Below are 15,737 nucleotides of genomic sequence, written 5' to 3'. Positions count from 1 at the left end.
ATGCTGCAGAAGCTACCATGACGTTCACTCAGAGATCCTCTGTCAGCTCTCAGCATGACAACGGGACTCAGCAGAAAACACAGATGTGTGATACTGTCAAGACTCTGACAGTGGGAACTGGGGGGCAGGCCTACCCAAGAAGCATTCAAATTCACACTTTCAAAAAAAAAATTACTGGCCAAGCAAAACTTATATCTGCAGTCCGTTGAACAGATGAGAAAACCAAGAAGCAAAGTGGGGAAGTAATTGCCTAATCATAAAAGTTGCCCCATACACTGAGGTCCTCATGCATATATCTGTCACCACCTTTTACAGAAGAGGAAAATGGTTTCAGGATGTCAACGAATTTACCCAAAGCCACATGGCCAGTGAGTGACAGGGCCAGGATTTGGACCCAAGCCTGTGTAGCCCCCATTCCTTTGTTCTTTCCCAATGTCTAAAAGTTGAATTGGTGGCATTAACAGAAAGAAAAACCCAAAGTCAGTTCAAAGCTCTATTATACTGTGTCAGCAAGAAGTTTTAGGAGCCCACCTAATGTCATGGGCTATGGAATATATAACCAAATGAATGGAAAGGGAAAAAGATTTTGTGAAGCAAATACTTAAAGTGATAAAGTGAGTTGTCAGTGAATTTTATCCAGGGAAGAGAAGAACCATCTGCCCTGGGTACAGGAGCCCAGGAAGCACAGGGTGAATCCTGCCCGGCTCAGTGGATGCCGGCAGCTTCTGGCGTCCTGGCACAGGCACAGTGGCAGTTTATAAACTCCTTTTCTATAAGCTGTCAGACTTGGAGAGGTCCTGCAGGAAATCTGGGCCTTGGCATCAGCAGAGTGATCACAAGAGATGTTCAGCTCTCTGAGAAATGCAAGTCTTGGCTTGCATCCACTGTGTGGGAGCCCCAGGCGAGCTGCGACCTTCTCCTCCTGTCTGCTGACTTGCCTCTGGAGAGAAAGTCAGGTTTCACAGGATGCTTAAGAAACTGCAGTAAAGAGGAAATGCAAGGGTCTGTGTGTTTCTAACCCAGTGCCTGCCCCTTCTTCTCCTTGCAGCCTGCTTCGTTTTTGTGCTCTGCGCTTTCCTGGCTCTACCTCTGTCCATGGCCTTCATAGGTAAGCTGCCTGCCGAGCTGCTGGACACCACAGGTCAGCCAGGTTGGGGCATGGACCCAAGGCGTGTAATCTCTAAACATTAAATATGTGCTTAAGAAGAACTGGCCAGCCCGATGATTCCTAGACACCTATGTGCCATCTCAGAATGACTTGGTGAAGATTTAAAAAACACACATTCCTGGGCCCCACGCTGGGAGATATCAGTGCAGTATATGTGGGTGGGAACAGACACCCTCTTTTAGAAATCTGTCCCCAGATGATTCTGATCCCTCTAGCCCAAGTTTGGGAGTGACTGGGCTAGAGGTTTCCCAAAGTCCTTTCCCAGTTCCTATGTTCCCTTGTGGAAGCAGGATGCGAGCAATACAAAAAATGCACCTGGCGCTAGGTGACGTATGGGTACTCTATACATTTTTTTGCTGAATGAATGAATATTTCCATAAATCACGTATATTAAACAACCTCATAATTCAGAAGTGTGATGTCTAGCAGAGGTCAGGGGAGGGGCAGGATGGGGGAAGCTCCTTGAGTAGCTAAGAATTGTTATCACGTGTCAGTGAAATTAATCTCATGCTCCTGAACACTGCTAATGGGAGCCCCTGAGGCCCGCGTACAGGACCTAGCTACCCCTATTTACCTAGAAGCCCAGCATGGCCTGGCACAGTGGCTCACGCCTATAATCCCAGCACTTATGGGGCTGAGGCGGGCCGAATGCTTGAGCCCAGGCGTTTGAGACTAGCCTGGGCAACATAGTGAGACCTTGTTTTTACCAAAAACATTCAAGTCTTGACTTAAAAATTAGCTGGGTGTGGTGGCGTGCGCCTGTAGCCCCAGCTACTCGGGAGATTGAGGTGGAATGATGGTGCCACTGTACCTCCAGCCAACTCCAACAAGAGTGAGACCCCATCTCCAAAAAACACAAAAACCAAAAAACAAAACAGAAAAGAAGCTCAGCAGGCCCAGTGTTCTAGGTCCAAGCTCACAGCATATTGGAGCAGTTGTTGCAAAACAACAACAAAACACCCAGTACCCTAATTGCTTAATGGGTAGGAGCCTTCCTTCCGAGTTGATGAAAATGTTTTTGAACTAGATGGAGGTGGTAGTTGCACAACATTGTGAATCCACTTAATGCCACTGAATTATTCACTTTAAAATGGTTTATTTTGTTATGTAAGTTTCACCCTGCCACTCCTGCTGAAGCCACAGTACTAAAAATGGAAACAAAAACAGTATCCTTAGATCTGTAAGACATGAAAGCTAACAGCCTGACAGGAAATAAAAAAGAAGATAAGATTTTAAGGTTTGCAGAGAACTAAAACAGCTAAGTAGTCTGGGGCCATTTAGTGTAAGAGTGAACAATTCAGTCACTTCAGTAGGCCCTGGTGCTGTGATTATTACAGTGCAATTCAAAAATTAACATTTATCATGTGGCTCTGTTCTTCCAAGAAGAGTTCACAAGATGTTAGGCATACCCAGCTTAGGAAGTCAGGAATACTCTCCAGAGGGCATTCTATGCAAAATCTGTAAGGGAGGAGAACCCTTTCTTTCTTTTTCTTTTCTTTTGAGACAGGGTCTCACTCTGTCACCCAGGCTGGCATGCAGTGGAACGATCTCGGCTCACTGCAACCTCTGCCTACCCGGCTCAAGCGATTCTTGTGCCTCAGCCTCCCAAGTAGCTGGGATTACAGGCGCCCGCCACCACGCCTGGCTAATTTATGTATTTTTAGTAGAGACAGGGTTTCACCACGTTGGCCAGGGTGGTCTTGAACTCCTGATCTCAAATGATCTGCCCACCTCGGCCTCCCAAAGCGCTGGGATTACAGGCATGAGCCACCGCACCCAGCCAGTTATCTTTCAAATGAACTTAACTGCAACAATTCATCCACCAACAAGGCTGCATAAAAGAGAAGAGACCTCACAAGCCAATTCCCACGGATATTATATTAAAATCACCACATCCACTGCAGAAAGAGGGTTTTGGAGGTCTTGTTGCTTCTAGAGCAATATTGGTTATAGAGTTTGTGTTTGGGGTGATGAAAACATTTTGGAAATAGATAGTGGGGATAGTTGCACAAGATGATGCATGTAATTATGCCGATGAATTGTACACTTAAAAATGATTAAAATGGCAATTTTTGTTCAGATATTTTATCACAATAACAAATATTTTAAAAATCACTACATCTGGTAGTTGTTATCAACTGAACTAGGGAGAGACCTAAAGCCAAAAAGAATAATCGCGATACTGCAGATCAGACAAGAAAGAAAATCTAGAGTTTAGATAGGTCCTAAGCAGTACGTGAGAACCAAGGGGGAAAGACGGCTTTTATTAAATTTATTAGGATCGTTTTAAGCCATCTGTGCACTGATTGACTCTCCTGTGAACAGCAGCTGTTTTTATTCACTGGGAATGAGCAGATATCTAAGCCATTACTCAGTGTTCATTTCACAGCTGGCTTTTGAATTGAAAGGCGGTCCATGTCCAACAAATTTGGCATCAAGTACTTAAAGGTCTTTGTGTGAAAAGGCTGTGTTGAGACTTGGAAAGTATTTCCATTTAATAACAAATTCGGCTACACATCAGACATAACTAAAAGACAAGCCTCCATAGGTTGATGATTGGATCAATGTGTATATTTGACTAAATTCTGTTTGGGCTCTGAATTTATAGCTCTCTGTATACCTAGAGAATTTTGTTCATTTCAGTGGAATATGGTGTAGTCATAGAAAAACAGTTTACTCCCTCTGCTTAAGTATCAGGCATTTATAGGGAATAAAATGTCAAATCAAAGCTAAAAGTCTAAATGTCATTTAAACAGGAGGCTTTGGTTCTACAGTAAGAATTCCCTTTCTTGGAATCTGTTGACAAATGTATTAGCCAGGGTAACTTAACTGTGCTGCAGTCACAAATTAACCCTGGAATCCCAGTGGTTTAACACTATAAGGGTTTATTTCTTGCTTATGCAAATTCCATCATGGGTCAGTGGGCATGGGGAATTCCCAGGCAATGTGATGACATAATATTCCAAGCTGCTTCAATCTTGAGAACAATCCATCTCCACCCATGGCTTCCAGGTGATCAAAGCAAAGGAAGCAAACAACGAATCATGTATCAGTTTTTAAATGCTTTGGCCTGGGCTGGGCACAATGGCTCATGCCTGTAATCCCACACTTTGGGAGGCCCAGGCAGGAGGATCACTTGAGCCCAGGAGTTTGAGAACAACCTGGGCAACATAGCGAGCCCCCTTCTCTACAAGGAAAAAAGAATTAGCTGTGCATAGTGGCACATCCCTGTGATCCTAGATACTCAGAGGCTGAGGTGGGAGAATCGCTTGAGCCTGGGTGGTTGAGGCTGCAGTGAGTTGCAACTGAATCATGCTACTGCACTCCAGCCTGGGCCACAGAGCAAGACTCTGTCTCAAAAAAAATAAACACATGCTTTGGCCCCAAAGTGTCCCACAGCCCACTGGTCAGAACTGGTCACACTGCCTTGCCACTCAACAAGGGAGATGGGCAATGTGGGGGGGCACATGCTGGGCAGTCAGTGTCTCCCATAGCAAAGGTGTCTGTTAGAATTCATCTGGAGCTTGGTCATTTGAGCCAGACTGGTCCTTGAGGGAAATGGGCATTTCTTCTTTATATTTTAAATAGACACATTATATCATTGGTTAATAATAGGTCTAGAGAACAAAGACCTGAGAAAAGTAGACAGAGCATTGCTTTGGGGAGAAAAATTACCGTTAAGAAAGGGTAGGCGTCTGGGCAGGCTGGCTTGGTAGTACTCTGTATCTGGTAGCTAAGGATATGTGAGCACACGCGTGTTTCCCAGCGTGGGGTCCAGTGAGTGACATGGTCAATGGTGATCATATGGTGACTGTGACTAACACAGCAGAGGGCTCGCTACACAAGGAGGAAGAGCGGCTCCTCCCTGCCACCTGGTCCCTGGAAACAGAGTAGATGAGAACCTCATTCACAGAGTCACATTTTGGAAATGTGACTCATAAATTAAATCTTATTTTAAGCATATCAAGAAAACTGTATATTTAAAGGGATCCTTTGAATTCTGAATCCTTGAAAACTTGAGTTCTCATACACTGGCTATTCAGAAAAGCAGAGTGCAACCCATAGCCAGTTAATACCCAGAAAAAAGGTGTACTGACACCTGGTCCCTGCCCTGTCCGCGGGAGTATTTATCGCCACTCCACTGTGAGAGTGAGTTCTGCAGTGTCAATCCACTGAGCATCCTGGGGATCAGGTGATTGGTGAGGCTGAGCAGATCCCACAAGCATATGGTTTGTATGTTTAACATTTTGGCTTTTGAAGGTGTTCCACTCATCTTCAGAACCAGGCTTTGTGCTCTTGAATGTATTTCTCTCAATCATCTTCTGTTTGCCCTATGCAGGAATGAAATTTTTGGAGGACTGCCCTATACAGCCCCTCATACCTTTATATTTGCTAGTGGGTGGCATTGTCGGCACCTTAAAGGTAAAGTATCTTTATCTGTTGTTTGTAGTCCTTGTAGAAATTTAACTCACAGCCATCCTGGAATGCACCTGTTATTTGCCTGCTATTCACAGGGGAGCCAAAACAACTTCCCCCTAAGCGTGGTTGCTGAAGTGATGGGGCTGGCTCCAGAGACACAGATTTTTCCAGATGCAGGGCATTTACCCAGGGCTGCGCTTCTTTGCAAGAGCTTCCTTCTTGCTGTCGAGTTCAGTGTGCTAAGCTGTGGCTTTGGTCTGACAAGAGTTGATGCAGAGGAGTCCCTGACTGCCAGTTATGCCATTGAATTCAGCCAGTGAAATCATGGTCTTTCTCTGCACTGCTGCTTTAAAAAAGCTTCCTGTTCAGGCAGGGTTTGCATTTGGTTAAAATATGTTTGATTTAGCAGTTCCTATTTCTGCTTTTAACTATACCTCCTAGTTCTCAATTGACTAACATAGGATTAATTGGCTGCAGTTATCAATCAACTATTAAAGTATTCTTATGCCTGGGGTAGGAGTGCTTCTCTGTGACTCTCAAGGTTATGTAGTTAATCTGCTCCTGGGCTGTATTGACATTTGTTTAAACAGAAAAAGCAACTGAAGAAGAAATATCAGGGGCATGCATAGCGTGCAGTTGTTTTCAAGATCCCTGGCCCACAGCAATGTTACACCTACCAAGAGAAGTTTCGGTCAGCCTCCATCTATCAACAACTCTTCCCAGCCTTCCAAGCCCACCTCACCACTTTCTATATCAAAGCCAGAAAACACAAGCATCCATTTCCCCAAGATGGTTCCATAAAAACAAAGCCGTAACACAAGAGAAAAGTGAGTTAAGAGTGCCAAGTGTGAACTTTTATTCGGAACCACCATTGGGTTTCTTTGCCAGCTGCCTTCTGGTGCTGGGATCTTTGGAGCGATCCTGGCCAGTGGAGCTGGTCATGCTGTTGATCTAAGACATCAAAGGAATGTCTTGAAAATTGTTCTTATATGCAACTGGTAGCCACAAGCTCCACTCTGTCATGGGAGACGTCTGATTTGGGGCAAACCTCTGGAGGCTTTTGTGTCTGAGGTAACCTCCCTGATAAATACCCCCATCTCCTAACAGCAGTCTGGTGGGCAGTGTCCTAAAATGTACAAATACACACGATGGTCCCCATCACAGTATCCCCATGGGATCTACCAGGGACTCTGTTCAGCTCCAAGAAAACCCAAAGACTCTTGGCTCAGCGGGGCCACATTTTCCCCATGGCCCCCACAGTGTTAAGGGAAGGCTCTGACGGTTTGAGTGCCACAGAGATGCTTAAAACAAGGGCAGCGTTTTTAGCAGTAATTACCTCTGCCTCTCCTGTTCTCATTCTACTACCTCATCGTGAAGCTGCCCAGTGGAGCTTTCCTTTAGAGATGCTGCTGTCCGTGGGGTCTGTTCCTCTTAATAACAGCAAACTTTTCCTTTCTGAAAGCCAACCCAGGACCCAAAGGTAATTTATTTTAATGAACAAACTAAGGCCCTAATAAGCAGCATTGATTTTTTTTGCCCTGGCAATCTAAAACCATTTGAAGCCAAATTAAATTTTTGTGCTCATGATGGCAAGGTAATATACAGTGAGTCCATAACCATTAGAGCAGCGGCAAACACGATTAGAGTCCCCAGAGGCAGAAGTTTACCTGTAATAATGATGGTTCGTATTCAACCTCAAACCTGCCGAGGGGGCCCCAACATCCTTCCTGAAATGCATCAGATAGCTTCACAGTATTGCACTCTATGGAGAGAAACGAAGAGATGTGAGCTGACATTTCATGGAGCTACCAAAAAGAACTGAGGGTTATGAAGATCAGGAAATGAATTAAGTAGGCTGTGACCTGCTTTTTAAAAAATAAAATAGAAAATTAGAGTGCCTAGTAAGTTAAGTATTGTGTGATACTTACATATGAACATGTGTATTTGGGTGAGTTGACCGTATAATTTATCATCCTAACTGGGACACTTTTTTTTTTTTTTTTTTTTTTTGAGGCGGAGTCTCCCTCTGTCGCCCAGGCTGGAGTGCAGTGGCCGGATCTCAGCTCACTGCAAGCTCCGCCTCCCGGGTTCACGCCATTCTCCTGCCTCAGCCTCCCGAGTAGCTGGGACTACAGGTGCCCGCCACCTCGCCCGGCTAGTTTTTTTTTTTTGTATTTTTAGTAGAGACGGGGTTTCACTGTGTTAGCCAGGATGGTCTCGATCTCCTGACCTCGTGATCCACCCGTCTCGGCCTCCCAAAGTGCTGGGATTACAGGCTTGAGCCACCGCGCCCGGCCAACTGGGACACTTTTGAGAGTACAAAGCAGCCCTAGTAATCATCCTGCCAGAACAACAGCATAAACCAGGACTTCTCTAAGCCAACAAGGACATGCAGTTACCCAGTGCCTAGGACTTGGCATAAAATGTATTCGTTACTGAGGGTCGTGTTAAAAGACAGTTTCCAAAACATGGATTCAGTGACCATCGCCTACCCTGCACTCCCCTCATCTTCGCACATCACCCTTCCTAGTGGCGATTGCTACCCTGGTGAGCATGTGCTTTTGGCTAATGCCATGCTGATGACTCTGCCCTATTTGGAGCTCATTCAGTCCTCACCGTGCCCCTTTGAGGCAGGTACTTGCTTCAGGAAGGATTCTCTGACTACAAGGAACAAAAAATCAGCCCTGGCTAACTTAAAAGGTCATTGATTGGAAGAGCTCACAACCTCAAAGGTTAGTGGGAGAGAAGGGGGCCAGGTGGCTCCAGAAGGTCTGGGCAGTGGGACCCATTTGCCATGGCTCTCTCCTGGGGCTGGTTCCTTTCTCCTGGCATCATTGTAGCCGAGAACCAGTCCTGGGAGGGCAGCCAGATCTGTGGACACATGGTGGGTGGGGGAATTCCTCCAAGGAATGGGGCCCTGCAAGGAAGGGAAATGCATCTGAGTGATGGAGACTTGAGCTGGATTCTCAGTTCCAGCTTATAGTGAGGCAACAGCAGAGCTGGTGCTCAACCTGGGCTTTCCCAACCACACAGCCACGGTCAGCCAACCTACTACCATCAGTTGGTTTCTTCCCCCTACCCTAAACCCACTACCCTTCACCTTTGCCACACCACTCCCCCTCAGAGAGGACCCTCGCACCTCTCCTTGTGCATAGGGGTCCCAAGTATGCCCCTTCTTCCAGGCAGCCCTCCCTGGATGAGTCAGCTCTACTGTGGGTGTCTCTCTGAAGTCCCCTAAGGTCTCACTTTCCTTTTCTTATGGAGATGTTCTGCCTCCCAGCCAGGCTGCAAGTCTTAGGAGTGAACCCTCCAATTTAATTTCCTCTGATTTAATCATCGGTGTACTGTGGTGTAGACAGTGGTCAAAGAGGTGTGGATCACAGCCTTTCTCATTCTCTTACTCACTGTGGATCTCACTGAAGTGACTTAACTTCTCTGAGCCTTAGTTTCCTCATTTGGGCAACAGGGATAATATGCAGCCCCAGGCGAGGATGGACATTAAAGATCACATATACCAAGCATTGAACTAACCACCCTCCTTAGGTTTGTAGCTTTACATAATAACTCTCCATTGTGGAAAATCAGAGAATGCAGATAAGGACAAAGAAAAAAATCAAAATCATCTGTAAATTTCATCACCCAGAGAAAATCGCTATTGACATTTTGGCCCAATGGCTCCAGTTTTGGTCCTGCGCCCATGTTTATTTAGTACCTCTTGCCTCAGGCTGGGAGAATTCATTGAGATAATGTATGTCAAGCACTTTGCTCAGTAATGGGGTCTATTTTTGTACAACACCCATTCCCAGAGTCACTATCACCTCCTCACGGGTAGCTCCCAGATCTCCGCCAGGAGTCCTCACCTGTCTCTGTTCACCTCCAGGCTCTGACTCCGCCCCCTGCGGGCCACTAGCACCTGCATTTCCATCCAGAATTTTAAATGGAACAAGTCCAAACCTGGAGTCATCACCCACCCAAAGGCATGGCTTGGGGTTCGCTATTCCCATCTCTCTGTCTCTTTATTTTATCCTTGCTTCTCTTCACAGTTTGGAGCCCACTTAGCTGCATCTCTTGGCTCCTGCTTGCCCTTCCATTTCACTCAAGCTCAGAATCTCTCCCCGCCTCTGCCAGTCAGCTACATCCTCCGTCATCCAAGGATTCTTTCTAATGCCCTGCTCTCCAGGGTTAGGGGTGCCATGAGCGTGGCCTCGGGAGAGGTAGGCAGCTTAGGAAGCCGGAGAGAGCATATACACAGGCCAGGCTTTCAAAAACATCACAGATCAAGTTGCTAGGCAGAGAAGACGGGGAGCTGCTAAGGGATTCCTTAGCAAAGACCACCTGTGTCCTTCCACCGCTGCATTTCCAGGGGAAGTGTGCTCCCCTGTGACAAAGGCATCTGTGGCCAGTTAGAGTTGGGTGGGTTGTGGTGCTTTGTGTAACCAAGTGGGAGCAGAATTTCAAAGGTGTGTCAGGCTGGAGTCAGGGATCATCTGCCAGGGGCCCAGATGGTCTTTGTCCCCCAAGAGTATCACTCCAAGGACAAGGGTCTGTGCTCTTGACTTGAAAGGTGTACAAGGACAAGAGAGACAACACTCTCAGTCCACAGCCCCACTTGGGAATTCCAGATGCCTGAGATGGGGAGTGGTGCAAACTTCCAAGAAGAGAGAAAGCAGGCTGGGCGGGGCTGGGGTGGGGAGGAAACGGCTCACAGTACCTGGATTTGGCCAAGCCTGTTACATGGCCTGGAAGTACCAGGGAAAAGTCTGCTGGGGGTTTCTGCCAAGAGAGAGGGATCTATTTCAAGGCCTCTAGCATGCGGACCAGGTGTCATTTTTACGTTATGTGTGGGTGCAAATGTGCTAGCACAATACAGGGGAGAGTCAGTCTGAACCTTGATGCGGAGACAAGTCACCCCAACTAACCCCTTGTCCAAATCAACTCACACATCTAAAAGGAAGACGCCACTGAGGATGCTGGCGACGAATTAATGCCTTCATTCTTGCCAGTTTTAATTCTCATTCTTCAAATTAAATTTTGCTGCTTGGTGGCATTTCTAACTCAGTGTGTGCACTTTTCATGACACCTTCCTCTCTCTCCTCTTTCTCTCTCCCCAACACCCCTGCAACCGCTACCTTCTCTCCCCTCTCTTCCCCTCTACTTTGCTGCTCTGCCCTGCCACCCGGCTCCCCACCACGCCCCAGGTGTCTCTCCTGTTGTACGACTCCACCAGGATGAGGCGGCTGCTGTCCAAGGCCGTGGTGATCGATGATGACGACGATGACGAATACCCCTGGAGGCAGAATGCGCACAGATACTACATCCACCTCCTGCTGAGCCTCTTCCTCTTCCTCTGGTTCATCCTGGGAAACTACTGGGTCTTTTCTGTGTACCTGCCTGATTTTCTTCCCCCTTTCCAGCAGCCTCAGGACTACTGTGACAAAACCCTGTACCTCTTTGCAGTTGGAGTCCTGGCACTCAGTCACACCGTGCTGGGCTTGCTCCTGCTGTGCAGTGGCTGTGTCTACCTGTGCTCCAGGTGGAGACTTGCTGCCGACGAAGACTGACAGCTGCCTTGTCCAGCATACCATGTATGCATGTGCGCACACGTGCGCGCGCGCACACACACACACACACACACATAGGTTCAGGAGAAGGGCATAAAGGTAATAAAATCTTCCCTGAAGGCATTTAAAAAGCCACCCAAACGCACTGAATATGATAGTGGACTAAAGAAACTCTTGCCTTCCTAGACATGGGGAAATCACTTCTGCTCTTTTCGGAGTAGGAATTTTGTTCTCACAAGAGTTTTCAAAGTGATCATTGTTTTTGAGGGGATGAAGTGTGAGAGGCAAATAATGGGAGACCTTTTCAAATCATAGTGCAATTTCAATGACTGGTACAAGAACATGGTTGGTTGTTGCTACTGCTGCTGTCATTCAGTCATGGTCACCTTGAAGTGCACAGACTTTCAAACAAGATATATCTTAACTTCACTCACTATGATGACTTTTGTTATTAAAAGGAAAAAGACACTCTTTTAGTGACTCTAGCTGCCTTTTGGGAAAGTGAAGGTGCAGTCTCTTCCAGCCATATATCAGATGGGTTTGATGTGATGGGTGGAACATCCCAAGGTCAGCTGTAAAATCTGCCAATGTCAAAGCAGTCGCTTCCACCTAGGGGGCGGGCTGGCCTGCTAGCCAGGCATTGCGGAGTGCAGTGCTGTGTGCACCGTGTGCCGCTGCTGCAGGTTCTTTGCTTGGCCTTGAGTCTGTCTCTGCCCCTGGCTATTTGTGTACCTCTCTATGATCTGCGGCTGGCTGGGTGGCATAAACCAGTTTTGTATGTTTCTGGACAGGTTGCATGAGTTGGGTTGCCGTCAGTGTAGCTGTTTTTGGTTTCTGAGCTTAACTATCAAATAATAGCTCCTCAACCTAATGACCAGTTAGGCTTTGGAAGCCTTTTGTAAATTGAGATGTCTGGAAGTCCAGGATGACACCAAACAGTGACCACTAACCTTCCCTCTGGCTGCCGCTGTGGAGAGGTGAAGTCCAGGTCTGTTGTCAGTGCTTGCCGGGGAGCCTCTTTATGAGCAAAGTCCCACACTTAGAATTTTGTATGAAGACGCTGTCATGAATGTTTCTAGGGCAATGCCCAGGGGTGCGTGGCACCTGCTTAACTGTGCTTCTCTCAGCCACATGCATAGCCTTTCTGTATATTTACACACTGCTGAACTGTGTTTATTTTTTAATTTTTTAATTTTTTCGTTCTTTCTCATCAAACCAATCCCTGAGTGGCCATGAATGGAGGCACCTCCCTTCATCAGAAGTGTCAGCTCAAACCAAGAGGCTCATTCTTCTCCATGGCTTTAAGAGAAAGGCCCTGTGAATCCCATGGGGTCTTCCCATTTCAGTTTAGAAGCTCTCCCCGGGCAGTCACCATTGGTCCCCCTTTCCTCCCAGGTGAGAAGAAAGTGCTTGGTGTGCCATCTGCTGGACAAAGGAGGAACAGCCGTTTTTTTGCCCCTGTCTCTAAGGGCAGTTTCTGTTTTCATTTTCACTTGAGCCATGACAGAAGACCAGCGGGTGTGCAGTTTGCAGATCCCACCTCACCTATGATGCCCGATTCTATCCTCACTGTGTCCCATGTTGCCCTCTCCGTGTCTGGGGAGAGTCTGTGGGCTACGATACTGGGGTGGACAGGGGTTCCACGGGCTCCCCTCCCACCCTCCTTTCCCCAGTCCATGACTCTTCAGCCACTCCCAGTCACTTAGCCAATGCTTGGACATCTTGAGCAGCAAAGATCTGGGCCCAGGGACGCCTGCATGACTCCCACATGAAAGCCTCTGAGGCTTCTGTTGCGAGGGCCTTGGCAAAGGCGGAAAGAGCTGTGGACAACCATAAGCATGAGGATTTCTGTTAGCAGATGGCAGGTACTGGTTAGTGCTTTGGATACATCATTAGCTAGGTCTCAAAAGTTGGACATTCCCAGTTTCTGGTAGGCATGAGTATCACCAGAGTGTTGCAAAAATCCTTCCCAGAGGGCGTAGTGGATGGAGTGAGCTCATTCTCATATGCACCCCCCCAGCCCACCCCCAGTTGCAATGGAGAATATTAGTCATAGGTCCTAAATAATTGCTAAAATCTGGACTATATTTTTGGCTTTCAGTTTCCTTGTCACCAAAGCAGTAAGGAAGAGGTGATGATCTCTTCCTATAAGTCACACATCTTCCCTGGTTTGAGGTTACAGTGAGCTATGATTGCGCCATTGCACTCTATTCTGGGTGACAAAATGAGACCCTATCTCTAAAAAACAAAATTACCCCCTTCTGGAGAAACAGGTTAGATCCGAAAGAAAATGTTCATGTGCATTCATTCATAGAGGGGACACTGAGTGGTTCAGTGGGTGACATCTTCAGCGCAGCAGGCTTTGAATGATAACTGACTAAGACCTCCCTCAGGAGATGGTGAGATGGTTATGATAAGGCACATTTCAAGAAAGAGGCTCTGGGGCCAAGGCAAATGGTCTATAACCATGGTTCTTTGAAGTCTGGCTTAATCCAGGGATGACATCCAGACTGTCTAGGAAGGGCTGAGCTGCGTGCCCTTTAAGTGATCACCTGTTAGTATAATTTCACTCAGCTGGAGGTGAGTGTAAGAAGTTCCTGGTTATAGAAGAAGTTAGAATCCTTGGCATGGCCTGAAGTAGGCATTCCACACTGATGTGAAATGTGCTGTGTATACCTGCAGAATGAAAATGCCCATCTAAGACTGGCCCAAGACCTGGGCAGCCTTCCTCCATGGGAACCCGGCAAGGCAATGGGAAGTGGACATGGGAGCACCTGAACCTTCCGGAGGCTATGAAACCTCAAGGGAACAAATTATGTGGCAGAGAGGGATGATCAGTTCTTCCCATCTGAGAAAAGACTGCAGCAAAGATCAACTCTATGTTGAGGTCATTTTATCTGCTACATCGGGCATCATGCTAAAAACCATTCTTTGCCTGAATTTGTATAAAGGACAGTTGAAAGCTGTAAAAGTGGGACTGTTTCACGGAAGTCAGCCACACCAGTGGTTCTCAAACCTTGGTGAACCCTCAGAGCTACCCAAGGACTTGTTTGCAATGCAGAATCACAGCCCCCAGAGACTCTGACTCGTGGGGCCTGGCTGGTTCTGATTCTCCTGACCGGAGAACCACATGTGTGCACTTGGGCCACACATACAGCCTGGACTGGCTTATGTCAGGCCCATCTTGGTTGTCACCATGAGGACAATATAATGTCGTTTCCAGTACTTCGTATTATTTCCTTCTCTTTTAGTATGAGAAGTGGCCAGGTGGTCAGTAGCTTTCATTTTTGTGTAACTGAATCTTGTGCTTCATTTGCTTCTGGGCATTTTTCATTGTTGATGAAATAAACTTTGTTCAATTTGTTCCCTGGTGTCTTCCTTGAATACCCCGGGGGAAGAGAATCCTCCAGTCTTTGGGATGCTTCATTTGTTCTTTCTTCCAGTGGGATTCCTGAGAGTAGACTGTGTCCACAGAAGCTGACAACCTGTTCTAGGCAAATTTTGCTCCATAAAACTCAAAACCCTCAGGTGAGCAGATGAGTCTATAGTGGAGATTTGAGAAAAACGATCTAACACAAAATTTGTCTTAGTAATCCTAGTGATAATTTATCTTTTATAAGTATAGAACTAATAAGACAACTAATCTGTCTTTTCTAGAGACAGAATTTCGGTAGTTCACTTTCAGGTTAGCCTAGCATCACAGCAGCTAAGTTATCTTGGATATCCCAGGAGACAGCATTTTGCCATTGCAAGCAGAAGAGAAATAAGAGAGGAGTGTTTCCAAATACATCTGTTGTTTTATCTCTCTCTCTCAATCTCTCTCTCTTTTTTTTTTTTTTTTTTTTTTTTTTTAAGAGATGGGGTCTTGCTCTGTCACTCAGGCTGGAGTACAGTGGCACAATCAAAGCCCACTGCAGGCTGGGCGCGGTGACTCAAGCCTGTAGTCCCAGCACTTTGGGAGGCCGAGACGGGCGGATCACGAGGTCAGGAGATCGAGACCATCCTGGCTAACACGGTGAAACCCCATCTCTATTAAAAAAAATACAAAAAACTAGTGGGGCGAGGTGGCGGGCGCCTGTAGTCCCAGCTACTCGGGAGGCTGAGGCAGGAGAATGGCATAAACCCAGGAGGCAGAGCTTGCAGTGAGCTGAGATCCGGCCACTGCACTCCAGCCTGGGCGACCAAGCGAGACTCGTCTCAAAAAAAAAAAAAAAAATGCCCACTGCAGCCTTGACCTCCTGGACTGGGGTAATTTTCTCACCTCAGCCTCTTGAGTAACTGGGACTATAGGCATGCCACCATGCCCAGTCAGGTTTTTTTGTTTTTTGTGGGTTTTTTTTTTTTTTTTTTTTTTTTTAAGAGATGGGGTCTCACTATGTTGCCCAGGCTGGTCTCAAACTCAGCCTCAAGTAATCCTCCTGCCTCAGCCTCCCAAAGTGCTATGATTACAGGCATGAGCCACCTCACCCAGCCCTGTTGTTTCCTCTAAGACACTTCCTTTGTTATACCGGTCAGCTTTTAAAACTTACTGCATTGTTAAGAGAAGTAAGCTCTGTTTCATAGGCAAGGGAAAAGCAACTGGGGCTTGC

General features: G+C 46.8%; 1 protein-coding gene across 5 annotated transcripts in view; it reads left to right on the top strand.

Annotated features, from left to right (window-relative positions):
• The window catches only part of TMEM272 (transmembrane protein 272), a 77,008-nt gene extending 62,496 nt beyond the window's left edge, over window positions 1–14,512 (top strand). For 3 of the 5 annotated variants that reach the window (XM_031655860.1, XM_031655859.1, XM_031655862.1), the window contains 4 exons: window positions 1,049–1,108; window positions 5,508–5,590; window positions 10,786–13,013; window positions 13,831–14,512. In XM_031655860.1, the coding sequence (XP_031511720.1) occupies window positions 1,049–1,108; window positions 5,508–5,590; window positions 10,786–11,148 (506 nt within the window). In that variant the 3' untranslated portion in view covers window positions 11,149–13,013; window positions 13,831–14,512. The remainder of the gene's footprint in view (window positions 1–1,048; window positions 1,109–5,507; window positions 5,591–10,785; window positions 13,014–13,830) is intronic. The other 2 variants (XM_031655861.1, XM_031655863.1) reach the window with 2 other exon arrangements.
• The last annotated feature ends 1,225 nt before the right edge of the window (window positions 14,513–15,737 follow it).

Source organism: Papio anubis, chromosome 15, assembly GCF_008728515.1.
Source record: "Papio anubis isolate 15944 chromosome 15, Panubis1.0, whole genome shotgun sequence".
In the NCBI taxonomy this organism is placed as follows: Eukaryota; Metazoa; Chordata; class Mammalia; order Primates; family Cercopithecidae; genus Papio; species Papio anubis.
This window is presented reverse-complemented; position numbering and strand designations above follow the sequence as displayed.